The sequence below is a fragment of the Lepidochelys kempii genome, chromosome 3 (genome assembly GCF_965140285.1).
Source record: "Lepidochelys kempii isolate rLepKem1 chromosome 3, rLepKem1.hap1, whole genome shotgun sequence".
NCBI classification, from domain to species: Eukaryota; Metazoa; Chordata; order Testudines; family Cheloniidae; genus Lepidochelys; species Lepidochelys kempii.
Genome location: NC_136382.1, coordinates 97,275,919 through 97,301,647, shown reverse-complemented (window position 1 = coordinate 97,301,647; position 25,729 = coordinate 97,275,919). Strand labels below are relative to the sequence as shown.

The following is a 25,729-nucleotide window of genomic DNA, read 5'->3' as shown; positions in this document are numbered from 1 at the left end:
TTCTCTCCCCCCACCCCACTCTCCTGCTGGTAATAGCTTATCTAAAGTGATCACTCTCCTTACAATGTGTATGATAATCAAGGTGGGCCATTTCCAGCACAAATCCAGGGTTTAACAAGAACCTGGGGGGGTGGGGGGAGTAGGAAAAAACAAGGGGAAATAGGCTACCTTGCATAATGATTTAGCCACTCCCAGTCTCTATTCAAGCCTAAGTTAATTGTATCCAATTTACAAATGAATTCCAATTCAGCAGTCTCTCGCTGGAGTCTGGATTTGAAGTTTTTTTGTTGTAATATCGCAACTTTCATGTCTGTAATCGCGTGACCAGAGAGATTGAAGTGTTCTCCGACTGGTTTATGAATACCAGCAGGAGAGTGGGGTGGGAGGAGGTATTTTTTCATGCTTTGTGTGTATAAAAAGATCTTCTACACTTTCCACAGTATGCATCCGATAAAGTGAGCTATAGCTCACGGAAGTTTATGCTCAAATAAATTGGTTAGTCTCTAAGGTGCCACAAGTACTCCTTTTCTTTTTGCGAATACAGACTAACACGGCTGTTATTCTGAAACCTGTGGAGAGGTAATGATTCTTGGGGTACTCAGGACTGAGAGTCACTTTGTTACCCCTGCCTCTCCCAAAAGGTAGTTTTCCCTACGGTGGCTGGGTGTTAGGTCCCTAACACCACCAGCCTGTCAGCCACTCAAGCACTTCTCTGGGGAACGCCAGCCCCATCTTCACCTGGCAGGTTAACAATAGATGCACTTGAGTCTCTTTGAAGTGTTCCCCTGTGATATCCAGCCCCAAACACTGTCTGCTCACAGAAATCCCAGATCTACTGTTCCCTGTACCCAAGTTACTAGTGGAGAGTGGTCACTTTGGATGAGCTATTACCAGCAGGATAGTGAGTTTGTGTGTGTGGTTTTTGGGAGGGGGGTGAGGGGGTGAGAGAACCTGGATTTGTGCAGGAAATAGCCCAACTTGATTATCATGCACATTGTGTAGAGAGTTGTCACTTTGGATGGGCTATCACCAGCAGGAGAGTGAATTTGTGTGGGGGGGTGGAGGGTGAGAAAACCTGGATTTGTGCTGGAAATGGCCCAACTTGATGATCACTTTAGATAAGCTATTACCAGCAGGACAGTGGGGTGGGAGGAGGTATTGTTTCATATTCTCTGTGTGTATATAAAGTCTGCTGCAGTTTCCACAGTATGCATCCGATGAAGTGAGCTGTAGCTCACGAAAGCTCATGCTCAAATAAATTGGTTAGTCTCTAAGGTGCCACAAGTACTCCTTTTCTCATTCCTGTATATCACACAGCACTTGTAGTAAAACAAAAGAAGATATATTTAAGAAAAAGAGTGATGGAAACAAATGGTTACAATACAAAACAAAACAATAAAATTGAAGTGTTCTCCGACTGGTGTATGAATGTTCTAATTCTTGACATCTGATTTGTGTCCATTTATTCTTTTACGTAGAGACTGTCCAGTTTGACCAATGTACATGGCAGAGGGGCATTGCTGGCACATGATGGCATATATCACATTGGTGGATGTGCAGGTGAACGAGCCTCTGATAGCGTGGCTGATGTGATTAGGCCCTATGATGGTGTCCCCTGAATAGATATGTGGGCACAGTTGGCAACGGGCTTTGTTGCAAGGATAGGTTCCTGGGTTAGTGGTTCTGTTGTGTGGTATGTGGTTGCTGGTGAGTATTTGCTTCAGGTTGGGGGGCTGTCTGTAGGCAAGGACTGGCCTGTCTCCCAAGATTTGTGAGAGTCTTGGGTCATCCTTCAGGATAGGTTGCAGATCCTTAATAATGCGTTGGAGGGGTTTTAGTTGGGGGCTGAAGGTGACGGCTAGTGGCGTTCTGTTATTTTCTTTGTTAGGCCTGTCCTGTAGTAGGTGACTTCTGGGAACTCTTCTGGCTCTATCAATCTGTTTCTTCACTTCCACAGGTGGGTATTGTAGTTGTAAGAATGCTTGATAGAGATCTTGTAGGTGTTTGTCTCTGTCTGAGGGGTTGGAACAAATGCAGTTGTATCGCAGAGTTTGGCTGTAGACAATGGATCGTGTGGTGTGGTCAGGGTGAAAGCTGGAGGCATGTAGGTAGGAATAGCGGTCAGTAGGTTTCCGGGTGGTGTTTATGTGACCATTGTTTATTAGCACTGTAGTGTCCAGGAAGTGGATCTCTTGTGTGGACTGGTCCAGGCTGAGGTTGATGGTGGGATGGAAATTGTTGAAATCATGGTGGAATTCCTCAAGGGCTTCTTTTCCATGGGTTCAGATGATGAAGATGTCATCAATATAGCGCAAGCAGAGTAGGGGCATTAGGGGATGAGAGCTGAGGAAGCGTTGTTCTAAGTCAGCCATAAAAATGTTGGCATACTGTGGGGCCATGCGGGTACCCATAGCAGTGCCGCTGATTTGAAGGTATACATTGTCCCCAAATGTAAAATAGTTATGGGTAAGGACAAAGTCACAAAGTTCAGCCACCACGTTAGCCGTGACATTATCGGGGACAGTGTTCTTGACGGCTTGTAGTCCATCTTTGTGTGGAATGTTGGTGTAGAGGGCTTCTACATCCATAGTGGCTAGGATGGTGTTATCAGGAAGATCACCGATGGATTGTAGTTTCCTCAGGAAGTCAGTGGTGTCTCAAAGGTAGCTGGGAGTGCTGGTAGCGTAGGGCCTGAGGAGGGAGTCTACATAGCCAGACAATCCTGCTGTCAGGGTGCCAATGCCTGAGATGATGGGGCGCCCAGGATTTCCAGGTTTATGGATCTTGGGTAGTAGATAGAATATCCCAGGTCGGGGTTCCAGGGGTGTGTCTGTGCGGATTTGATCTTGTGCTTTTTCAGGGAGTTTCTTGAGCAAATGCTGTAGTTTCTTTTGGTAACTCTCAATGGGATCAGAAGGTAATGGCTTGTAGAAAGTGGTGTTGGAGAGCTGCCGAGCAGCCTCTTGTTCATATTCCGACCTATTCATGATGACAACAGCACCTCCTTTGTCAGCCTTTTTGATTATGATGTCAGAGTTGTTTCTGAGGCTGTGGATGGCATTGTGTTCTGCACGGCTGAGGTTGTGGGGCAAGTGATGCTGCTTTTCCACAATTTCAGCCCGTGCACGTCGGCGTAAGCACTCTATGTAGAAGTCCAGTCTGCTGTCTCGACCTTCAGGAGGAGTCCACCTAGAATCCTTCTTTTTGTAGTGTTGGTAGGGAGGTCTCTGTGGATTAGTATGTTGTTCAGAGGTGTGTTGGAAATATTCCTTGAGTCCAAAGGAGGTGCTGTTGTCATCACAACCTGGATTTGTGCTGGAAATGGCCCAACTTGATTATCATACACATTGTAAGGAGAGTGATCACTTTAGATAAGCTATTACCAGCAGGAGAGTGGGGTGGGGGAGAGAAAACCTTTTGTAGTGGTAAACACCCATTTTTTCATGCTTTGTGTGTATAAAAAGATCTTCTATACTTTCCACAGTATGCATCCGATAAAGTGAGCTGTAGCTCACGAAAGCTTATGCTCAAATAAATTGGTTAGTCTCTAAGGTGCCACAAGTACTCCTTTTCTTTTTGCGAATACAGACTAACATGGCTGTTACTCTGAAACCTAGATTTAGGAAGACATTGCACCAAATATTTTATACATATTCTGACTCCCTTGCTATGATTTACAGAATCAAAATGTTCTAAGCCTTGCTCTTATGGACAGTACGCTGACCATTCTTTATTTATTACATTTGTTATTTAAGTCTTGGTGAGTTTAATTGTGTGTATATAAAATATTAGGCTGCCTAACAAATCAGCCAAGAACCCAAGAAACCACCTAGAGTGAAGAAGACCTGATACTGGAAGACCTGCTAATAGGGGATGTTTACCCAGACAGCACAAAAAAAGGTGTATGCTTTTTGAAAGACATCAAGGTGTTAACAGTATGTAAGATGAATTGTTTTTTATACAAAATGCTTATCTATTCATCTTAAAATAATTTGTTTCAAATAATTGTTTGAAATGGGCGGTTTCTTTGAAATGTTCGTTGTAATCCTTGATTATTTGCAGGGAATTATGAGGTTGTGAATTAGAAACCTAAATATGATGTGAAAAATGTGTGAATGAACAGATGATGTCAATGTCCAGTATATTGTTAAGTATTTTTAGCACTTTAGGATTTTCAGGAACTATAAAACAGAGAGACTCAGGTTACATGATACACTGATCCTGGATGCCACCTGATGAGAGCCACAGCACACTCACAAAGGCTAGGACTCTAGAAAACTGTCAGCTTAGGAGCTGGGAGCAAAGCTTTTCCCAGGACATAAAGCAATCTTCTTGCTTAACAGGTTTCAGAGTAACAGCCGTGTTAGTCTGTATTCGCAAAAAGAAAAGGAGTACTTGTGGCACCTTAGAGACTAACCAATTTATTTGAGCATGAGCTTTCGTGAGCTACAGCTCACTCACGAAAGCTCATGCTCAAATAAATTGGTTAGTCTCTAAGGTGCCACAAGTACTCCTTTTCTTCTTGCTTAACGTATACCGTAATTTAAATGTGGGTCCCATCACATCCCTTTGTCACAGTACTTAAATATGAGTTCCATCACCTCTATTTTTCCACAGTATTTAGTCTAAATACTCATATTGTGCTTGAAAGACGGGGCAAAGAAGCTGGCATAGGTCTGTGTGATCATAGGGTGAGATGCAAGGCCATGAGGGTGCTCAGTCTGTTTACACAGAGGATGGAAATTATGCTTCAGTATCTTGTGTGTCAATGTTCTCTAAATCTTACAACATTTAGCATTGTTTGTGGTTTTCCCTGTCTGCGAAAGAATAAGTGACTGTTGGAAGGGTTGCTTATGTTTTAAAAAAGAAGAGATTTACATCCAAGCTGCTTTCAACAGAAAGCAATCATTCAAAACCATATGCAAATTCTTCGGTACATTTATATGTGCATGGAGCTTTTAGTTACATTTATTAATACTCATACCTGCAAAGTTAAAAATCCGTTCAACAAAGGGAAAACCCTAGCCCTCTCCATAGGCATAGGGTCCCAGTAGGTAGCTGAACTGCTAGGGTTCCATTGTGCAGAGGAGGAGGTGTGACATGGAGAGACTTAGGCCTTGTCTACACTGCCACTTTACAGCGCTGAAAATTTCTCGCTCAGGGGTGTGAAAAAACACACCCCTGAGCGCTGCAAGTTTCAGCACTGTAAAGTGGCAACTCCCCTCGTGGGGGTGGTTTTTTTACAGCGCTGGGAGAGCTTGCTCTCTCCCAGTGCTGGTGCCGCAATTACACAGCCACATTAAAAAGAAAAGGAGTACTTGTGTCACCTTAGAGACTAACCAATTTATTTGAGCATGAGCTTTCGTGAGCTACAGCTCACTTCATCGGATGCATACTGTGGAAACTGCAGCAGACTTTATATACACACAGAGAATATGAAACAATACCTCCTCCCACCCCACTGTCCTGCTGGTAATAGCTTATCTAAAGTGATCATCAAGTTGGGCCATTTCCAGCACAAATCCAGGTTTTCTCACCCTCCACCCCCCCACTTACCAGCAGGAGAGTGAGTTTGCCACTGCAAACAGCCACATTAAAGCACTTTAACGTTGCTAGTGAAGCCATACCCTTACACGGGGTATGCACACATCCAGTGCCCAGCCCTGCATACTCCCAGAATGTTGTCACATAAAGAGATTTGGGGGTGGGGCAGGAGGGCTAAGGATCTGCCTCGTTATGGATCCACCATCCCCTACATAATGAGGGTGCAGTATTGCAGCAGTAGCCACTGAACAGCTCTGCTGCTACACTGCAGCCTTGGCTGGAGGATGATTCCTTCATCTCCAGCCCCTTCTAGAAACCTCCGCTACCCCAAAGTCCAGCTAGTTGGGCTACATGTTAGGGAACAATTTGCCCCACTAGGGCTTGATTTTCAGAGGTGCTGAGTATCTGCAACTTCTACTGGCTACGATTAAGGATGGTGAGTGCTCCGTATTTCAGAAAGTCAGGTAGTCAAGGGGTGGCATAAGGGGTGGCAGAATCAAACCTTTTATGGTTAGATCTGATGTAGAAAATTGGCCCTTTGCCAGTGACAGTTTATATCGGTTTTGTTTTTTAAATGTACCTCGCCTTTTTCAGGTCAAATTATGAGAAGAACTTTATTAAATTATGCCCTCAGCTTCTTATCAATGTTAAATAAAATCATATATTTTAAACAAAGTGGTTTAAAATACCCAATAAAACTACCACATTATCACAGTAATGCTTCAATTTTAAGTCTACTCTAAATTGAAAATTCCACACGGAAAAGTCATTTTTTCTCTGAGCTCTGATGTTACTGTATGTTTTTTTAATTTGCGCACCCCAGTTCAGAAAAGTGTGTTAATAGGATTATGTCTATTTAATAAGACTGTCACCAATAAAATACATATTATTTGAAGTGTATCCCCAATGTACCATGCAGTATTATGTATTTAAGTTGTCTAACCTTTTCATTACAAAAATTCTTCAGACTTATTTAAAGAGCTTCCACGCCTCCATGATTTGCAAGAGGACTTTGAGGTTTGACAGTGGGATAGTCTTAGTATTAGGGAGCTACCTTCTGCTGGTCCCATGTAATCAGTGCAGATTTGGCTATGATATGAGCTGTTGAACATTGTCATTTCCCATCTGTGTTTTACTTGCTACCTAAAGCTTGTTCTTGGCCTGCTGCTAAAAATTCTGAATATTTTATTAACACTGTACATGCACCACCCTTCAGGTGGCCTCATGCAGAGCACCTTTAGATACGACGCAAACAAAATGAATCTTCCTCCTGTTTTCCCCCATTAAAATACCCTTTGGCTTAGGGGAATATACACTTGTCCATATGCATTAGAACAAGATCTTTAATTACATGATCACAAACTATTTTTCCCACAAGATCCTGCCTCATTCACCTTACTGGATGGACTGCTATGGCGATGAATCAGGGTTGTGTAATGAAGGAGGCCCCTCTGGCATCTCTGCCACATTTACTGAAAAAAAGGAAGGTGTATAGTGAATGGGGCAGGGGATTATAAGAAGAGAATGGATGGCTTTGTGGTTAAGGAAAGTTAAATGCCACCCTGCAGAATTGAATTCTATCCCTGTCTTAGAGTTCCTATGTGATGCTAAACCAAACTTTTGACAAAAATTGGCCCCTAATTGTGTGTTCACCACTTTCAGGGTGCCCAAATTAAGACATACGGAGCACTCACAACTGCAGCTTTAGTCAATGGAAGCTTTAGTCAATGGTCAGCCCATCTGGTCGTGAGACAGAGTGCGGTGTGGAACAAGGAACACACGGCAGTGAGTCAGGCGGTTCGGAGTCTGAATGCTGGCTTTGGCCATCGACTCAGTGTATGGCTTCAGGAAATCATGTTACCTTTCTGCTTCAGTTTCCCATCTGTAGAATAGGGCCGTACATTAAGGGTCCCCTGAGGGTACGCCTACACTGCCATTGGGAGCATGCTTGCCATCGCGGGTAGACAGGTCTGCACGAGCTCTGCTGGGCTCCTGTTCTAAAAATAGTCAGCATGGGCGTAGCCCAGGCAGCGGATAGGGCTAGCTGCCCAGGTGTGTAGCCAGAGGGTCTGGAAGGGTTTGTATATAGGCAGCTGGCTCGAACCGCTGCCAGTGCTACCCCTGGCTACACTGTTATTTTTCGTGTGCTAGCCTGAAGTGGCACACTACTCCAGCTGGAAGTCATGTCTGTCTACACCAACTGGGAAGCAGAAGCATGCTCCCAGCTGCCGTGTAGATGTACTCCAGGGCTCCCACCCTAGCGCCAGACTCTCCCCTTAGCAGATGTGCCTGCCTGGACTCAAGGAGGCTCTGGAGTGCAACTGGTGGGGGAGATTCTGCGTGCTGCGTGACTGCATGCCTGCAGAAAACACCCCCCACCCCCACCCCCCGCCAAATTCCTATCCTTCCCTGCAGAAAACAGCAGGGAAGCACAGGGAAGTCACTCAGGGAGACAACCATGGGCGGGGGGGGGAGGGTTGGGGGGGGTGAGGCACGGGTGGGCACACGGGGTTACATGCCATTGCCCCCCACCACCACCACCACCCATTTCTGCAAGTGCAGAGCTGCCTAGCTGAAGGAGGCTGCATCTGGGCTCCACTGAGTCCGCAGCTGAACTCAGCCTCCTGGGTCCTAGTAACAGTCATGCTCCCCTTCTGTGTGCTGACGACGCATCACTCTCACAAATCTTGGGAGACAGGCCAGTCCTTGCCTACAGACATCCCCCAACCTGAAGCAAATACTCACCAGCAACCACACACCACACCACAGAACCACTAACCCAGGAACCTATCCTGGCAACAAAGCCCGTTGCCAACTGTGCCCACATATCTATTCAGGGGACACCATCATAGGGCCTAATCACATCAGCCACACTATCAGAGGCTCATTCACCTGCACATCTACCAATGTGATATATGCCATCATGTGCCAGCAATGCCCCTCTGCCATGTACATTGGTCAAACTGGACAGTCTCTACGTAAAAGAATAAATGGACACAAATCAGATGTCAAGAATTAGAACATTCATAAACCAGTCGGAGAACACTTCAATCTCTCTGGTCACTCGATCTCTGAACCTGAAAGTCGCAATATTACAACAAAAAGACTTCAAAAACAGACTCCAACGAGAGACTGCTGAATTGGAATTAATTTGCAAACTGGATACAATTAACTTAGCCCTGGTCTACACTAGGACTTTAGGTCGAATTTAGCAGCGTTAAATCGATTTAAACCTGCACCCGTCCACACAGTGAAGCCCTTTATTTCGACTTAAAGGGCTCTTAAAATCGATTTCCTTACTCCACCCCTGACAAGTGGATTAGCGCTTAAATCGACGTTCCCAGCTCGAATTTGGGGTACTGTGGACACAATTCGATGGTATTGGCCTCCGGGAGCTATCCCAGAGTGCTCCATTCTGACCGCTCTGGACAGCACTCTCAACTCAGCCCTGGTCTACACTAGGACTTTAGGTCGAATTTAGCAGCGTTAAATCGATTTAAACCTGCACCCGTCCACACAGTGAAGCCCTTTATTTCGACTTAAAGGGCTCTTTAAATCGATTTCCTTACTCCACCCCTGACAAGTGGATTAGCGCTTAAATCGACGTTCCCAGCTCGAATTTGGGGTACTGTGGACACAATTCGATGGTATTGGCCTCCGGGAGCTATCCCAGAGTGCTCCATTCTGACCGCTCTGGACAGCACTCTCAACTCAGATGCACTGGCCAGGTAGACAGGAAAAGAACCGCGAACTTTTGAATCTCATTTCCTGTTTGGCCAGCGTGGCAAGCTGCAGGTGACCATGCAGAGCTCATCAGCACAGGTGACCATGATGGAGTCCCAGAATCGCAAAAGAGCTCCAGCATGGACCGAACGGGAGGTACGGGATCTGATCGCTGTTTGGGGAGAGGAATCCGTGCTATCAGAACTCCGTTCCAGTTTTCGAAATGCCAAAACCTTTGTGAAAATCTCCCAGGGCATGAAGGACAGAGGCCATAACAGGGACCCGAAGCAGTGCCGCGTGAAACTGAAGGAGCTGAGGCAAGCCTACCAGAAAACCAGAGAGGCGAACAGCCGCTCTGGGTCAGAGCCCCAAACATGCCGCTTCTATGATGAGCTGCATGCCATTTTAGGGGGTTCAGCCACCACTACCCCAGCCGTGTTGTTTGACTCCTTCAATGGAGATGGAGGCAATACGGAAGCAGGTTTTGGGGACGAAGAAGATGAGGAGGAGGAGGAGGTTGTAGATAGCTCACAGCAAGCAAGCGGAGAAACCGGTTTTCCCGACAGCCAGGAACTGTTTCTCACCCTAGACCTGGAGCCAGTACCCCCCGAACCCACCCAAGGCTGCCTCCTGGACCCAGCAGGCGGAGAAGGGACCTCTGGTGAGTGTACCTTTTAAAATGCTATACATGGTTTAAAAGCAAGCATGTGAAAGGATTACTTTGCCCTGGCATTTGCGGTTCTCCTAGATGTAGTCCTAAAGCCTTTGCAAAAGGTTTCTGGGGAGGGCAGCCTTATTTCGTCCTTCATGGTAGGACACTTTTATCACTCCAGGCCAGTAACACATACTCGGGAATCACTGTAGAACAAAGCATTGCAGTGTATGTTTGCTGGCATTCAACCAAAATCCGTTCTTTCTCTCTCTGTGTTATCCTCAGGAGAGTGAGATATAATTCATGGTCACCTGGTTGAAATGGGGTGCTTTTCTTCAGGGACACTCAGTATAGCCCATTCCTGCTGTGCTGTTTGCCTGTGGCTGAACAGAAATGTTCCCCGCTGTTAGCCACGGGGAGGGGGGAGGGTTGAGGGGGTAGTCACGCGGTGGGAGGAGGCAAAATGCGACCTTGTAACGAAAGCACATGTGCTATGTATGTAATGTTAACAGCAAGGTTTACCCTGAAAGAGTGTAGCGACTGTTTTATAAAATGTGTCTTTTTAAATACCGCTGTCCCTTTTTTTTTCTCCACCAGCTGGATGTGTTTCAATGATCACAGGATCTTCTCCTTCCCAGAGGCTAGTGAAGCTTAGAAAGAAAAAAAAACGCACTCGAGATGAAATGTTCTCCGAGCTAATGCTGTCCTCCCACACTGACAGAGCACAGACGAATGCGTGGAGGCAAATAATGTCAGAGTGCAGGAAAGCACAAAATGACCGGGAGGAGAGGTGGAGGGCTGAAGAGAGTAAGTGGCGGGCTGAAGACAGGGCTGAAGCTCAAATGTGGCGGCAGCGTGATGAGAGGAGGCAGGATTCAATGCTGAGGCTGCTGCAGGACCAAACCAGAATGCTCCAGTGTATGGTTGAGCTGCAGCAAAGGCAGCTGGAGCACAGACTGCCACTGCTGCCCCTCTGTAACCAACCGCCCTCCTCCCCAAGTTCCATAGCCTCCACACCCAGACGCCCAAGAACGCGGTGGGGGGGCCTCCGGCCAACCAGCGACTCCACAACAGAGGATTGCCCAAAAAAAAGAAGGCTGTCATTCAATAAATTTTAAAGTTGTAAACTTTTAAAGTGCTGTGCTTAAAGTGCTGTGTGGCATTTTCCTTCCCTCCTCCACCACCCCTCCTGGGATACCTTGGTAGTCATCCCCCTATTTGTGTGATGAATGAATAACGAATGCATGACTGTGAAGCAGCAATGACTTTATTGCCTCTGCAAGCGGTGATTAAAGGGAGGAGGGGAGGGTGGTTAGCTTACAGGGAAGTAGAGTGAACCAAGGGGCGGGGGGTTTCATCAAGGAGAAACAAACAGAACTTTCACACTGTAGCCTGGCCAGTCATGAAACTGGTTTTCAAAGCTTCTCTGATGCGTACCGCGCCCTCCTGAGCTCTTCTAACCGCCCTGGTGTCTGGCTGCGCGTAACCAGCAGCCAGGCGATTTGCCTCAATCTCCCACCCCGCCATAAACGTCTCCCCCTTACTCTCACAGATATTGTGGAGCACACAGCAAGCAGTAATAACAGTGGGAATATTGGTTTCGCTGAGGTCTAAGCGAGTCAGTAAACTGCGCCAGCGCGCCTTTAAACATCCAAATGCACATTCTACCACCATTCTGCACTTGCTCAGCCTGTAGTTGAACAGCTCCTGACCACTGTCCAGGCTGCCTGTGTACGGCTTCATGAGCCATGGCATTAAGGGGTAGGCTGGGTCCCCAAGGATACATATAGGCATTTCAACATCCCCAACAGTTATTTTCTGGTCTGGGAAGAAAGTCCCTTCCTGCAGCTTTTGAAACAGACCAGAGTTCCTGAAGATGCGAGCGTCATGCACCTTTCCCGGCCATCCCACGTTGATGTTGGTGAAACGTCCCTTGTGATCCACCAGAGCTTGCAGCACTATCGAAAAGTACCCCTTGCGGTTTATGTACTCGCCGGCTTGGTGCTCTGGTGCCGAGATAGGGATATGGGTTCCGTCTATAGCCCCACCACAGTTAGGGAATCCCATTGCAGCAAAGCCATCCACTATGACCTGCACATTTCCCAGGGTTACTACCCTTGATATCAGCAGATCTTTGATTGCGTGAGCTACTTGCATCACAGCAGCCCCCACAGTAGATTTGCCCACTCCAAATTGATTCCCAACTTTTGACCGGTAGCTGTCTGGCGTTGCAAGCTTCCACAGGGCTATCGCCACTCGCTTCTCAACTGTGAGGGCTGTTCTCATCTTGGTATTCATGCGCCTCAGGGCAGGGGAAAGCAAGTCACAAAGTTCCATGAAAGTGCCCTTACGCATGCGAAAGTTTCGCAGCCACTGGGAATCGTCCCAGACCTGCAACACTATGCGGTCCCACCAGTCTGTGCTTGTTTCCCGAGCCCAGAATCGGCGTTCCACAGCATGAACCTGCCCCATTAGCACCATGATGCATGCATTGGCAGGGCCCATGCTTTCAGAGAAATCTGTGTCCATGTCCTGATCACTCACGGGACCGCGCTGACGTCGCCTCCTCGCCCGGTATCGCGTTGCCATGTTCTGGTGCTGCATATACTGCTGGATAATGCGTGTGGTGGTTGATGTGCTCCTAATTGCCAAAATGAGCTCAGCGGCCTCCATGCTTGCCTTGGTATGGCGTCCGCACAGAAAGAAGGCGCGCAACGATTGTCTGCCGTTGCTCTGACGGAGGGAGGGGCGACTGACGACACGGCTTACAGGGTTGGCTTCAGGGAGCTAAAATCAACAAAGGGTGTGCCTGTACATCAAGGAGTATTTCAGGCAGGACTGCACGGACGGTTCCAATAAGAAATGGTGCACCAAAGTTATCGTTGTTATTGGAACAAGGAGGTTAGCCTGGCCTCTGATTGATACATGGCTAGATTAACCTCACTGCGCCTTCTCTGTGACTGACTGCAGTGTGATCTAGACAGGGGAGGAGGAAAATGAGTCCAAAACAAATCTGGTCTATTTCTTGTTCTGACCCACTCCATCGATCCTTTACATCTTTGGCTGGCAGCAGACAAAAAAGGCGCGAAATGATTGTCTGCCCTTGCTTTCACGGGGGGAGGGAGGGTGGGAACGGGGTCCTGACGATATGTACCCAGAACCACCCGCGACAATGTTTTAGCCCCATCAGGCATTGGGATATCAACCCAGAATTCCAATGGGCAGCGGAGACTGCGGGAACTGTGGGATAGCTACCCACAGTGCAACGCTCCAGAAGTCGACGCTTGCCTCGGTACTGTGGAAGCGCTCCGCCGAGTTAATGCACTTAATGCACTTAGAGCATTTTCTGTGGGGACACACACACTCGAATATATAAAACCGATTTCAAAAAAACCGACTTCTATAAATTCGACCTAATTTCGTAGTGTAGACATACCCTTAGGCTTGAATAGAGACTGGGAGTAAATGGGTCATTACACAAAGTAAAACTATTTCCCCATGTTTATTCCCCCCCTCCCCACTGTTCCTCAGACGTTCTTGCCAACTGCTGGAAATGGCCCACCTTAAGTATCACTACAAAAGCTTTTCTTCCCTCCCCCCCCCCCCCGCTCTCCTGCTGGTAATAGCTCATCTTAAGTGATCACTCTCCTTACAGTGTGTATAACACCCATTTTTTCTTGTTCTGTGTGTATATAAATCTCCTCACTGTATTTTCCACTGAATGCATCCGATGAAGTGAGCTGTAGCTCACGAAAGCTTATGCTCAAATAAATTGGTTAGTCTCTAAGGTGCCACAAGTACTCCTTTTCTTTTTGCGAATACAGACTAACATGGCTGCTACTGTGAACCCTTCTTGTTTTCTGTGCAACAGTGAGTGCCTGTGGTGGGGCTGGGTAAAGGGGTGTGGGGGAAATGAGGGAAGGGGGGTGAAGGGGAGGCAGTGGGGAAGGAAATGGGGGTGGAATAAGGCTGGGGAGGGGAATGTGGGAGTGAGGGGCATGGAGAATAAAAGGGGATAGAGGAATCACAGGAGGGAAGCAGGAGCCTGGCATGTGGCATCCCCGCGGCAGCAGCTGGGGCTCCCCCATTAAGCAAGCCCTAGCCCATCGAAACCTTACCCTGACCATCCTTACCCCTCTACACCTGGACCCCTCTGATGAGCCCCCACCAGCTGCTAAAATCGAGATTAGTAGTAGGAATTTCTAGAAAAGGCCACTGCCAGGAATCACAGCAGAGGAGGTGAGAAGGTACCGCATGAAGTGTAGAGAAGAGGGTGGATCCCAAAGGCCAAGGAGGGAAGGGGCAAAATCAGGAGTGAAGTGATAATGTCTCCACTAACACTGAGAGCAGAGACAGACAGAGGTTGCCTAAAGGCTGAGATGCCAAGAAAATGAGGGCTGAAGATACAAAGCAAGCTTTTATAGGGTTAGATTTAGATGTCAAAGAGAAAGATTTTATAAGTTTATTTCAGAGCTATAGGTCCAAATTGGAGTTTGCTAACTTGCATGAGAAAGAGCAAGAAGAGGATAAATAATCAGGAAGGACTGCCTGGCAGTGTAATCTATTAAACTGTGCAATCTTCTCCCCAAGGATGTGGTAGCAGCTCCCTAGCCTGGGACATTTAATAATAAACCAGTCAAAACACTAGAAAATGTACTGTGGGGAACAACACTGCACTGGGAGAGGTCTTAGGTAAACTAAAAGGAACTTTTCATTTCCACTTTCTGATTCTTTCCTACAGAATCAAAAGGTGCAACAGCTATTCCTTTTTGGTTCTGATACGTCACCTACTGGCCTCTACCAGTAACAACAAGATAATATCATATTCCTTCTTCATATATTCTACTGTAAGATTTCTCATTCTCATGTCATATTTGGAACCTATTCCAAAGATAGAAAATGAAAAATCAATTCCTTCTATGAACCATCTCCTCCTCCACATCGATCAGAAAAGCAACAGTGCCTCGTTAATATGCATCTCCACACCCTTAAGAAGCTGCATTATATTCATCCTAATGTAAGAAGTGGCATTTGTTGAGTCAGTGAAATTGTGTGGACAGAAAATATTACACAATTCTATTAAGAGGACTGACATTCAAAGTGAAAGAATGCGAAAGTCACAGTCAGCATTTACAAATTAACACAGGCATGCAGATTTACATGCTTGCAATGAAGATTCATGGAGTCTACATAATGATTTATAGTGAGATGTGGTGCTCCTCCCCCTTCTCCCCAATAAGAATAAATAAAGAAGGCTTTAAGACCCTGTAAAGCATGAAAGGGAGATTATTAAGAGGACAAATTTCTGCTAGACTGACAGACTTGACCTTCCTAGACTCAAAGCACTTGTGATAAAACTTCCATTAAGCCATGTTATATATTATGCATCCACAATCACATTAGCACACAGATGAGGCAAACTACAGTGCCATTAATACATCTAATACATTTCTTTCTTTTCCACAGAAGCACAAAGGTGTACTGGAAAAGCATAAACTATTACTGAGAAATAATCTCAGAAGTACCACTCAGAAACCATTAAATGTTAAAGGTCTAAAGTGTAGAGTTAAATTATACAGATATTCCTCAAGCTAGCAGCCACAACAAACCACCACCACCACCAAAACATACAAATGTACCAACACTAGATATATGGACAGGCAGAAGAACAAGAGAGAGTGAGGTTATTGGGTTTAGTCAAAGCACTTCAGGGCTTGTCTAAAGAATACTGATCAAAACCACACGTAGACTGAATGAAGTACGGCACGGACACTCTCCATTAGCCTGCTTGTTAAGGAAGTCCTGTGATACTTCAAATAAACATGTGAATTGTTTGCAGGATGTGTGTGTACATATTATTGATTGGGCAGAAAGTATCCCCTTATTGGTAGGGCCCTGTGTGTTCTGTAACTGCAGAACTCCTGAATTCACCCCTTTGTACAGAACTGCGCTCCGGGATCTAATTAGCTTTTTAAAAAATAAATAAATTAATAAATAATGTTTATAGCCCTTACGGTTGTGGAGATTACTTTGAAAATGTTAACTAGTGTAAGGGCATGTCTACACTTAAAATGCTGCAGTGATGCATCTGCACTGGTGCAAATACACCACTGTAGCACTTCAGTGAAACGCTGCTAGGTAGATGGGAGAGCTGTTTCTGTTGGTGTAGTTAATACATCTCCCTGAGAAGCAGTAGCTATGTTGATGGGAGAAGCCCTCCCGTCGACATAATGCTGTCTACTCCAGGGGATAGGCTGTTATAACTGCGTCGCTCAGGGATGTTGATTTTTCACACCCCTGAATGACGTAGTAATACTGATGTAAGTTTATAGTGTAGACCTGGCCTCAGTGATTTGTCTGCTTGAGTTTGCAGAGCTTGAAACAAACTCTGAGAGGTATGAGCTGCCTCTTAGTTCAGTTGATTAAATCTGTAACTTTAAGATGATCATTTCAATGTCAACATTGTTAACTACTACCTCAGGTTGATCATTTTAGCAGCAACAACTAGCCATTGTGCTTGTCCCACAATCTCAATCTTCCCGTATCTCCCAGCTTTGCCTCCAACAACTTCTACAAACCAAATAGGTAAAAATCTTTGGTATTCTGAAACTGTGAAGCTATCGTAAAATAAACCTAATTTAGTATGAGGATTAATAATACAGGGACTACTGTATGGATTATATTAGTCATTTTTATATTTAATCTGACAATAAAACTCAATTTTCAAATGTATCATCTGAAGCTGCCCAGAGTTCTCCCCAGAGTGCTGCAGAATCCAGAGATCCCGAATTTGGGTGTGGCAGATAAACAGCTTTTAAGGTCACTTTTCAAGCATACCAGTCCATTTTAAACATCCCATCAAAGATGAGATAAATTTTGTTAATATAAATTCAATCTCTGCATTCTCAGTTTACTCAGATTGAGATGCTAAACGCTCTCCTTATAAAGGCTCAGGGGGCACATTTTTTGCTGGAAAGAACCAGCTTGCAAAGACACTCAAGAGAAAACGATGGCTGGGAATGTGACCACAGAAGAGCCTTGAAGGAGTACAGGGAGAGAGGAGGGGAGCATCATGATGTTTACAGTCCTAGCAACTTCGTTTTCGTGTTTGTCATGTTTTTCCAAGAAAGTTCCAATAGTTCTTCCACGTTTCACAAAAACTCTGAAACACTAAAACAAATTCCAGCCATCTCACAAAACTCAGAACTTCTCCAGACTGTCATTCTCTATTTAAAAATGATCTTTTAGAGAAAGGGTTCTATAACAAGATTTCATCTAAATCATTTTAAGTAGAAACGCTTTTATTTAAATAAATAAGCACAGTATTTACTTTGGTGTCTTTCAATTTGTCAGTTATAAATACTTGCAAAAAGCTTCTCCAGAACAACTAAACAGAAGTAATTTAAAAGATTTATTCTTCAATCCAAACACTTCAGTGTTCCTATACTAAAGATGCTACTGCAAATACATTGTTGATCTGAGGCAGTGCTCAAGATAAACTGAAGTACAATGTTTTTAAAACTTCTAAATTGTTGATCTCTTTGGGTCCAGCTCTGCCAATGCTTTACACACAAGGAATTTTGCTCAAGTGAATGAAGTTACCAACAAGCAAAAGAGTTTACAGGATAGGGTCTTTAAAAAAAAAAATGATCACAAATTTCCACAGAAGAGCTTTGGTTAATGTACAAGAGAGATTCTCAAACTGTTGACTAATCTGCACATGCTGCTCACAAGGCACTAGCTCCTTTTTGGTTGCTGATTCTTTTATTACAATGCAGGATATTCAGAGTGAAGAGGGTTTTCATGAATGTGCAGGGCACAAATTGTAACAGTATAGCATGTGACACAAAAAGGTCATGTCTTTATGATGTAAAATGTACAATATTATTTTTTTAGAGACAGCTTTGTGACAGCAAGTCCTCACAGAACAGGATTGCAGTGAGGCCATATACTGACACCATAAATTAAACATTAGTTAATGGTTACTTTTTCTATCAAATTCCCAATACAACATTTGGAAGACACAATATATTATTTTAAATCATATCTGAAATATATATTTGTCCTGTAACTACAGGTGTGTTAACAGGCCACTTAACTTTGAACGGTCCCTTAGAATATGAGCTACTTACGCTAAACTATCTGTTTGATCTTATATTTAGCTGTGACACTCTAAGTACCTTTCCCAGAACTGAGGAAGAGCTCTGTGTAGCTTGAAAGCTTGTCTCTCCCACCAACGGAAGTTAGTCCAATAAAAGATATTACCTCACCTACCTTGTCTCTGAAATGATTTAGATAGGGTGATGATACATCCCGTTTTGACCTGTACAGTCCCCTTTTTTAACCTCTGTCCCAGACATCATGACTTTTTTTGCAAAACTGGGCATTTGTCTCGTTTGCTCTTGCCCCAAAGGGGTGCAGAAGAACGTTTGGGCAATAGCAAATGGGACAAATGCCAAGTTTTGCCTAAAAAGTTGTGAAGTCCGTGACTTCAGCTTGGGAGAGCAACACCAGGTGGCTTAGGCCAGCCCAGTGCAGTGAGGCTAAGGCAAGCAGCAACGCCAGGCGACGCGGGGATAGCCTGAGCTGCCTGGCATTGCCAATTACCCAGTGTCCTGTTTTCAGTTTAGGGAAATATGGTCACCCTAGATTCTGGGAATGTAACAAAATGTAATCCAGACCAACAGACTGGACGCTACATATAGACTCTGGTCTTGCAAACACTTAGATGTGAGCTTAACTTTAAGGCACAAGCTAAACTTTATTTCAATAGGATTATTCACATGTGTAAAATTAATAAGTGATTGTGAGACCATGGACAATTTTTTTTTTAATCATTTATCCATGTCTCAATGCCATATCTTCTCAAGACTATGGGTGGATTGTTTTTAACACTTATTTCACTGCACTGCAAATAGAACAGGACTTACATTTAAAAACAACACACTTCAGGATTGCTATATATTCGGTTGTCAGTATGCAAAAAACAAACTGAAAAACAATATTGAATGCACACCATCAATTTAAAAAATACCAACCCCCTCACATTTCCACAACTGAAAAGGAAGAAAATTACTTCTATCTTTTCATTTGTTTACTTCATGATACTGACAGTACATTGCCTACAGCCAGTTTCCCCTGTTTTGTGTGGGCATTTCACGCAGTAACAGGGAAAAGAAAAAACATTAAAAAAAAAAAAATAGGAAACCAGTGACTGAAAAACTACAAAAGTTGGCAGAAGGGAACTAGGCTATGCCTACATTATGAACTAGGGGTGTGGTTTCCCTGCTCACGTGACAGCTCTCGTCGAGCCAACGCAAGTATACATAGCAGTGTAACAGCGGTAGCCCTGGTTGGTATGTAGTCAGCACAGCTCAGCTGCGGCTCCACTGCCACTACCCGTGCTAGTGTGGCTACACTACCACTTAGACTCATGCCACCTTAATGCCAGCTAGCGTGAATACCTGTAAGTGAGCAGGGGAATCACACCCTTAGCTCATAGAGCAGACACAGCCTCGGGGGCAGGGGCAGTACCTGAAACTATTTTAACTAATTTTTAGATATGACAAGATTTCAAGTTGACTATCGCTTTAAGGAATACCTAAGTCAATCACATGAGAAAAAGATATTAAGAACTACCAAAACAATACTGTGTCAAAATAGTGTCGTGTTAACATCACTCACCAGTATTATAGTATCTTTTCAGCTCTGTGCGCCTGATATCTTTTAGCTGATTATATTTTTTCTTTTTCTTCTCTTCTTCAGTGACACACTCCTCCTTTTCCTCAGCAAGTTTGCAGTTGTCTTCAGAACTGATTTGCTCCAAAATGACCTTACTGCCATCATCCTTCCCAACCTGAGTTCTGGAAGCAGTGGTTCCACGAGAATTAGCAGCGACTGTCTCAGCATTTTGTTTGGCTTGCTTTTTCTTTTTCAACCTAGATAAAATATACATTTTAAAAAAATGAGAGTGAGACATGGTCTCTTACAGGGAACTGATTAACTGAGCTGGCCAATCTTATTTCTGCAAATGAATTTATTATATGGTGACTCACTACAATCTCTCTCACACACACACACCCTTCACAAAACAGCATACTCTTTTCTCTATACCACTATAAGGAGCGGGGGGGGAGGAAGGAAGGGGGGAAACAATGTTTTCAAGATGAGACAAGGGATAAAATCAAAACTATTCCAGGTCTAAATGTATTATAATACAACAGCTAAAGTTATAATTTCACAGTTGACTGCCTCTGCTTTATGAGCTAGCCTGTTTTGATATAAACTTATTTAATTACATTTTGTTCAAGGTTATTTATCAGCAGCCACTCATATTCTGTTCTATAAAGGTCGTTATATCACCCTCACCATCATAGTTTCTGAATGCCTATTGCATTAAGCAACATAACTATGGTTCTGTCAGGACTGTTCATATAGGGCTGTTCTCAAGCTGTCACAGTTTCTAGAAGAGAAATCTTAATGCCCTGCCCGTAACTCTCTACAAAATCTTTTACCACAAGAGATTTTTTTTTTCAAAAATGCCTTAAAATATACCCAAAGTGAGAGATACATGGCAGGTGTCACAACTGCTGTTCCAGTCATCATCTTTGGTGCTCAATTTCAGTAAGAACACCATTTAACTGAGAGATTGTCATGAAGATTATCAATGGCAATGTAATCCTCTGTTACCACTGGTTTACAAATCACTGACACAGACTGTATGAACAGAAAAACAACTAACCTCAATGATCCTTCCCTCTAGTGCATTAATAGCTTTTCAGTTACAGGGATACTAAGGAGGATGCTATATGTTGTTCTCTGAGGCTGATAACAGTCATTATGTATGTGCATTGAGAGAAGATAGCCATAAAACTACAACTATTAAGGATCCATTACAGTTATGAAAATGTTTCATGACATGGAATAGGATGGGAAGGGAAAACCAACATACATACAAGGATTGCAAAAGAGGTGTACTTCCATCAGATATATTTGTAACATACCAAGATATTATAGTATTAATATGTTTCCTGGCTCAGAGTTTACAGTAAAAAAATCCAGGAGGGGGGTCAAGATTTTCAAAAGTGACTAATGATTTCAGATGCCTCGATTTGTGCTGCCCAAGTTGAGACACCATAAAGGGGCCTGATTTTCAGAGGATGGGTGTCAGGCCCCTTTAAGGTGTCTCAACTTGGGCAGCACAAATGGGCAGCATTTTCTGATAACCAGAGCCAATCAGGTGTCTCAAACGGGGAACCTAAAAATTGCAGCACCCAAAATCACTAGTTGCTTTTGAAAATCTCGGTCCACAAATTTATATTTGGCATAAACATCTCTGGACACGGTCTTAGTACAGCTTTTAAAAATGTCCTGTCTTTATTATATTGCACATTTATAAACTTTGTGTTCCCTCCATGTGGCCACGGAGGGAAAGGAACTGCCGGATGCATGTACATGGATGGCAACCATGGTTAAGGTTCCATGGAGGGACTGGTGGGCAGGAGTACAGGAACCACCGTCCAGCCCTTTAAGGAACCGCCCCACCATTGGGTGGGAAAACACTAGCCCCCTGAGAACCCCGGACGGAAGGCGGAGATGGCCGCCAGGTGCACTCTGAGTGAGGACGGGGCTTGCCCTTGCTGCTTGACTTGCAGGAGGTACTCCTGGATGGCCTGCACCAGGGCCTGGCACAGCCGCATCTGGCGGGGTTCACACCAATACGAGAACCTTTTCCACTTGGCCATATAGGCCGCCATGGTAGAGGGCTTTCTACTGCCAAGCAGAATCTGCTGCACTGGAAGGGAGCACTGGCTCTCCAGGGCGTTTAGCCACAGAGCCTCCATGCCGTCAGGTGCAGTAACTGTAGGTCGAGATGGAGAAGCCGCCCGCTGTCCTGTGTAATGAGGTCCCGGTGTAGGGGCAGGACTACTGGGGCCTCCACCGACAGCTCTAGGAGCGATGTGTACCAGTGCTGGTGGGTCCAGACTGGGGCGATGAGGATCACCGCCGCCCTGTCCCTGCTCACCTTGAGTAGGACCTTGTGCACCAAGGGGAGCAGGGGGAAGGCATACATCAAGCCCCCTCTCCACGGGATCGCAAACGCGTCTGCAAGCGAATCCGGGCTGCGGTCCTGAAACGAGCAGAACCGCGGGCACTGGGTGTTGGCCCTGGTGGCAAACAGGTCTACCCGGGGAAACCCCAACCTGCGGAAGACCGAAAGCACGACGTCCGCCCTGATGTCCACTCGTGCATGCGGTACGACCTGCTGAGGGAGTCCGCCAGCTCGTTTTGTACCCCTGGGAGATAGGATGCCTCAAGGTGAATTGCATGGGCTATGCAAAGATCCCAGAGGAGGAGAGCCTCACGACAGAGTAGCGAGGAATGAGCCCTGCCTTGTTTGCTTATATAAAACATGGTAGTAGTGTTGGCTGTCAGAACTGTCACGCTGTGACCACTCAGAGTGGCGTGAAAGGTCTGGCAGGCGAGATGAACCGACCTGAGCTCCTTCACACTGATATGGAGCGACCGCTCTGCTCCAGACCACAACCCATGTCATGAGGTCCCCCAGGTAAGCCCCCCATCCATGGTCTGATGCGTATGTCACCAGCGTCAGGTCCGGTTGTGGGGCGGCAAAGGGGATGCCTTCACAAACCACAGGCTGGGACTGCCACCACAGCAGGGAGTCCAGCATGTCCCTTGGGGCTGTCACTACCAAGTCCAGGGGGTCCCTGCCTGGACGGTACACCCAAGCGAGCCACGCCTGCAGAGTTCTGAGTCTCAGTCTGGTATGCCTGACCACGTGCATGCATGCTGCCATGTGGCCCAGCAGCCGCAGGCAGCACCTGGCCACTGTCATTGGAAACTGGCGCAGGGAGGCCACCGCTTGCTGGATAGCTCGGAATCGGGATACCGGAAGGCTTGCTCTGGCCTGCACCACGTCCAGGCCCGCCCCTATGAATTCCACTCTCTGTGTGGGTACAAGCATGGACTTGGGGACGTTGACCAGGAGCCCCAGCTCACAGAACAACCTCAGGGCCACCTCCACATGGCCCCACACTTCCACCTCGTATCAGCCCGCCAGGAGCCAGTCGACAAGCTACGGGTACACCTGGATTCTCTGCCTCCGTAAGAAGGCTGCCACCACCGCCATGCACTTTGTGAACACCCTTGGGGCCGCAGCTAGACCGAACGGGAGAACCGCAAACTGGTAATGTTCTCGGTCCACGGTGAAGCATAGGAACCGCCGATGTGCTGGGTGGATGGTGATATGAAAGTACGCATCCTTCATGTCAAGGGCAGCGTACCAGTCTCCCGGGGTCCAGGGAAGGGATGATGGTGCCCAGAGAGACCATGCGGAACCAGACCTTGACCAGGAACTTGTTGCATGTACTTGTTGAGCCCGCGTAGGTCTAGGATGGGGCGAAGGCCCTCTTTGGCCTTGGGGATGAGGAAGTATTGGGAGTAGAACCCTTTTCCCCTGAGGCCATGAGGTACCGCCCCCGCCTCTAGCAGCGAGAGGACTTCCTCCTCTAGGAGACGTTTGTGAGAGGGGTCACTGAAGAGGGATGCAGAAGGGGGGCTAGAAGGGGGGAGGGAGGCGAACTGCAGCGAGTACCCGTTCCACACCGTGCATAAGACCCAAAGGTCTGACGTAATGGTGGACCACACACGGGAGAAACGGGACAGGCAGTTCAGGAAACAAAGGGATGGATTCGGTGACTGGTCTGGTATGCTGTCCTCGAACGCACCTTCAAAAGCCTGGCTTAGTGCCCGGTTGGGGTTTGTTCTGGCCCGGCACATTATTGTTACTATTGTTGTTGCGCCATTGCCTGTTATCCCTGCCTCGCCTACGGTAAGGCTCATGCCGATGGCGAGGCTGGTACTGACGTGGAGGGGGAGGCTGCGGCTTAAAGGCGCCAGCCTCCTGTGCGGGGAACGACTGCGCCTTCCTTCCGGCTGCGCCAGGGGCCGCACCAGGGAGGAAGAGAGGTGCCGGGGCCTAGCCTGGCGCTCTGGGGCCAACAGTTTACGGCGCTTAGCTGGTGCCAGGTCTCTCGACGGCTCCGGGGCACTACGCACTGAGGAAGCCTGAGCTGGCATTGGGTGCGCCGGGCCCTGCGGCTGCAGTGCAGCCTCCATCAACAGTTGCTTTAGACGAAAGTCTCTTTCTTTCCTTGTCCTTGGCTTAAACGCCTTGCAAATCCTACACCGTTCAGTTTGATGTCCATTCCCCAGGCAACATAGACACGAGTCGTGGGGGTAACTAATTGGCATAGGTTTGCGGCACGTGGCGCAAGCCTTGAAGCTGTGGGCCTGTGGCATGCCCCGTGGCCTGGGGCAGGTGCTGGAGGCCTCCAAGCACCTAATGACTTAAGTGTCCACAATAGGTATGTCTACGAACTGATAACAGCTACTCTAAAGACTAAGGGACTGCTCTTCTACGAGAGAGAGAGAGAGGTTGTTCCAACACCGCCACGGACAGTAAGAAGGAACTGGAGGGCGTCGGGCCGGTGGGGGTAGATATGCATGGCGCAGTGGCGCCACTCGGGGGGCCCTGCTGGCTCGATGGGAGCTGCTAAGGGAAAAAGTTTCCGACGCTCATGCACGCGGCGCATGCACACCTAATGTGGAATGGATGTGAACAAGCACTTGAAGAAGAACTTGTGTATGCATGTGTTCAGCAACCACAGATCCAAATTGGGGCGGTGGCCACCCCCCTTCTTCGGCACAAGGAAATAGGAGAGTTGAAACTACGGCCATGGTAGCTGCACGGGACACATTCTGTGGCAGCCTTACGGAGGAAGGTGTTCACTTTCTCTCGGGGGAGATTGCAATGGGAAGGATACCTACGGCCACCATGGGGCAGGCCACAAGGAGGGAATGAGAGGAACTCTATGGGGTACCCCTGGTGAACAACATGCAGCACCCAGCAGTTGGTAGTGATCTTGTCCCAGTTGTGGGCAAACAGGGCAAGAAGTCCCCTGAAAATGATCAGAGGTGCTGTGGGAGGAGTGGAGTGAGGTTCGTGGGTCTCGGAGGAAGAGTCAAAAGGACTGCTTGGATGAATGTTGTGAGAAGTTAGAGGTGGTGGAAGTGGCAACGGCAGAATAGCGAGGTCACTATGTGCGTGGGCTTTGGCGAAATGGGTCTGCAGGTGTTGAGGGTAGGGCTGGTAGGCAGTGTGAGGGTGGGGTCGGAAGGACGACCGCCGTTGCCTGCAATTTGGGGCCAGGACATAGATACCAAGCGACCAGAGGGTGGCACAGGAGTCTTTAAGACTTATCCATTTTATCGCTGAAGAGTTTGTGGTTGTCAAAGGGAAGGTCCTCTAGGATGGTCTGGACCTGCTTGGGAAAGCCAGAGGACTGAAGCCAGGAATCCGGGCGGAGCACCACCCCAGACACCAGAGAGCGCAATGTGGAGTCAGCAACATCAACCGCGGCTTGGAAGGCCACTTTGGCAACTAGCTTAACCTCGACCAACAGGGCCTGAAAATCCTGCTGTTTCTCTGTCGGGAGAAAGGCCTGGAACTCCGTCAACTTGGATTAAGAGAGGAAGTCGTACTCCGCCAAGATGGCTTGGTAGTTGGCAGTGAAGAACTGGAGGCTTATGAAGGAGTAGACCTTGTGCCCTTGCAGGTCAAGTTTCTTCACCACCTGATGAGGAGGGGTGGCCTTAAGGTGTTGCTGTTGGGCACACTCAGTCGCTGCATGAACCATGAGCAAGTTGGGAGACAGTTGAGTAAACAGGAAGTCCGTACCCTTAGATGGCACAAAGTACCGGCATTCCGCTCACTTTGGGGTACGGGCA

The 25,729-nt window shown here is 46.6% G+C and overlaps 1 protein-coding gene across 10 annotated transcripts in view; it reads right to left on the bottom strand.

Moving 5' to 3' along the window:
• NCOA7 (nuclear receptor coactivator 7) overlaps positions 1-25,729 on the bottom strand; it is a 167,496-nt gene that overhangs the window by 69,687 nt on the left and 72,080 nt on the right. For all 10 annotated transcript variants that reach the window (XM_073337224.2, XM_073337228.2, XM_073337223.2 and 7 more), the window contains one exon: positions 19,604-19,857. In XM_073337224.2, coding sequence (XP_073193325.1) covers positions 19,604-19,857 — 254 coding nt within the window. The remainder of the gene's footprint in view (positions 1-19,603; positions 19,858-25,729) is intronic.